At 42.9% G+C, this 1,050-nt stretch overlaps 1 protein-coding gene across 1 annotated transcript; it reads left to right on the top strand.

Moving 5' to 3' along the window:
- The first annotated feature begins 27 nt into the window (after positions 1-27).
- Positions 28-688, top strand: LOC102882571 (interferon omega-1). The gene has a single exon (XM_006917189.3). The coding sequence runs from the start codon at positions 28-30 to the stop codon at positions 583-585; it is 558 nt and encodes a 185-aa protein (XP_006917251.1). The 3' UTR covers positions 586-688.
- The last annotated feature ends 362 nt before the right edge of the window (positions 689-1,050 follow it).

Genomic DNA, 1,050 nt, shown 5'->3' with positions numbered 1-1,050 from the left:
CCAGGCCAGCAGCATCTCCGATTCAGCATGGCCCCTGTGCTACCTCTACTCACGGCCCTGCTGGTGTTCGGCTATGGTCCTGTTGGGTCTCTGGGCTGCGACCTCTCTCAAGACCACGTCCAGGTCAGCAAGGAGAACATCGCACTTCTGCATCAAATGCAGAGAATCAGCTCTTTCCGCTGTCGAAAGGACAGAAAGAACTTCGGATTCCTACGGGAAATGGTGGATGGCAGCCACATGCAGAAGGCCCAGGCCATCTCTGTCCTCCAGGAGATGCTCCAGGAGATCTCCAACGTCTTTGGTACACAGCAGTCCTCTGGTGCCTGGAACACGACCCTGCTGCACGGGCTACTCAGTGGACTCCATTGGCAGCTGGAAGACCTGGGTACCTGTTTGGTGCCAGAGATGAAAGAGGCGGAATCTGCCCTGGGAATGGAGGACCCTGCACTGGCCGTGAAGAAGTACTTCCAGGGCATCCGTCTCTATCTCAAAGAGAAGGAATACAGTGTCTGTGCCTGGGAGGTTGTCAGAGTGGAAATCAGGAAAGCCTTCTCTTTATCAACAAACTTGCTAGACAGGTTATGAAACCAGGATGGAGACATGGAGTCACCTTGAAATGATTCTCATTGGTGGTTATGCAATATCATATTTCATATATAACATTGGTCATTTCTAAAGTGTGTTTCTGCTTAAGTGTCAGAAATTATTGCCTTGATGCCTGATCGATTATTTATTTATTTATTTATTTATTTATCTATTTTTTATTTATTTACTGTTAATTTATTGCAGTCCTTACATCTGTCACATGGGATTTCTAAAAATGGATGTAATTACATGTTCATCTTTACATTGTATTAAAATTTACAAAACGTGTTTACCTTTCTATGTTAAGTTTCTTTTTGCATTATTTATTAAATTTCTATCAAAAATTTTCTGCAATTTATTGAAAAAATCAAAATCCAAACCCTATTTTTGTAACTGATACTGCAGAATTGGTAGCACAATGTCTTTACTCATTCATTCCATTTGGATGACTGCAGAAACTGAGTG

This window comes from Pteropus alecto, unplaced genomic scaffold (assembly GCF_000325575.1).
Source record: "Pteropus alecto unplaced genomic scaffold, ASM32557v1 scaffold1407, whole genome shotgun sequence".
Lineage (NCBI taxonomy): Eukaryota > Metazoa > Chordata > Mammalia > Chiroptera > Pteropodidae > Pteropus > Pteropus alecto.
This window is presented reverse-complemented; position numbering and strand designations above follow the sequence as displayed.

What these genes read in the sequence shown, in the direction of transcription:
- LOC102882571 (XM_006917189.3), top strand. Translation starts at nt 28, where the DNA reads ATGGCCCCTGTGCTACCTCTACTCACGGCCCTGCTGGTGTTCGGCTAT.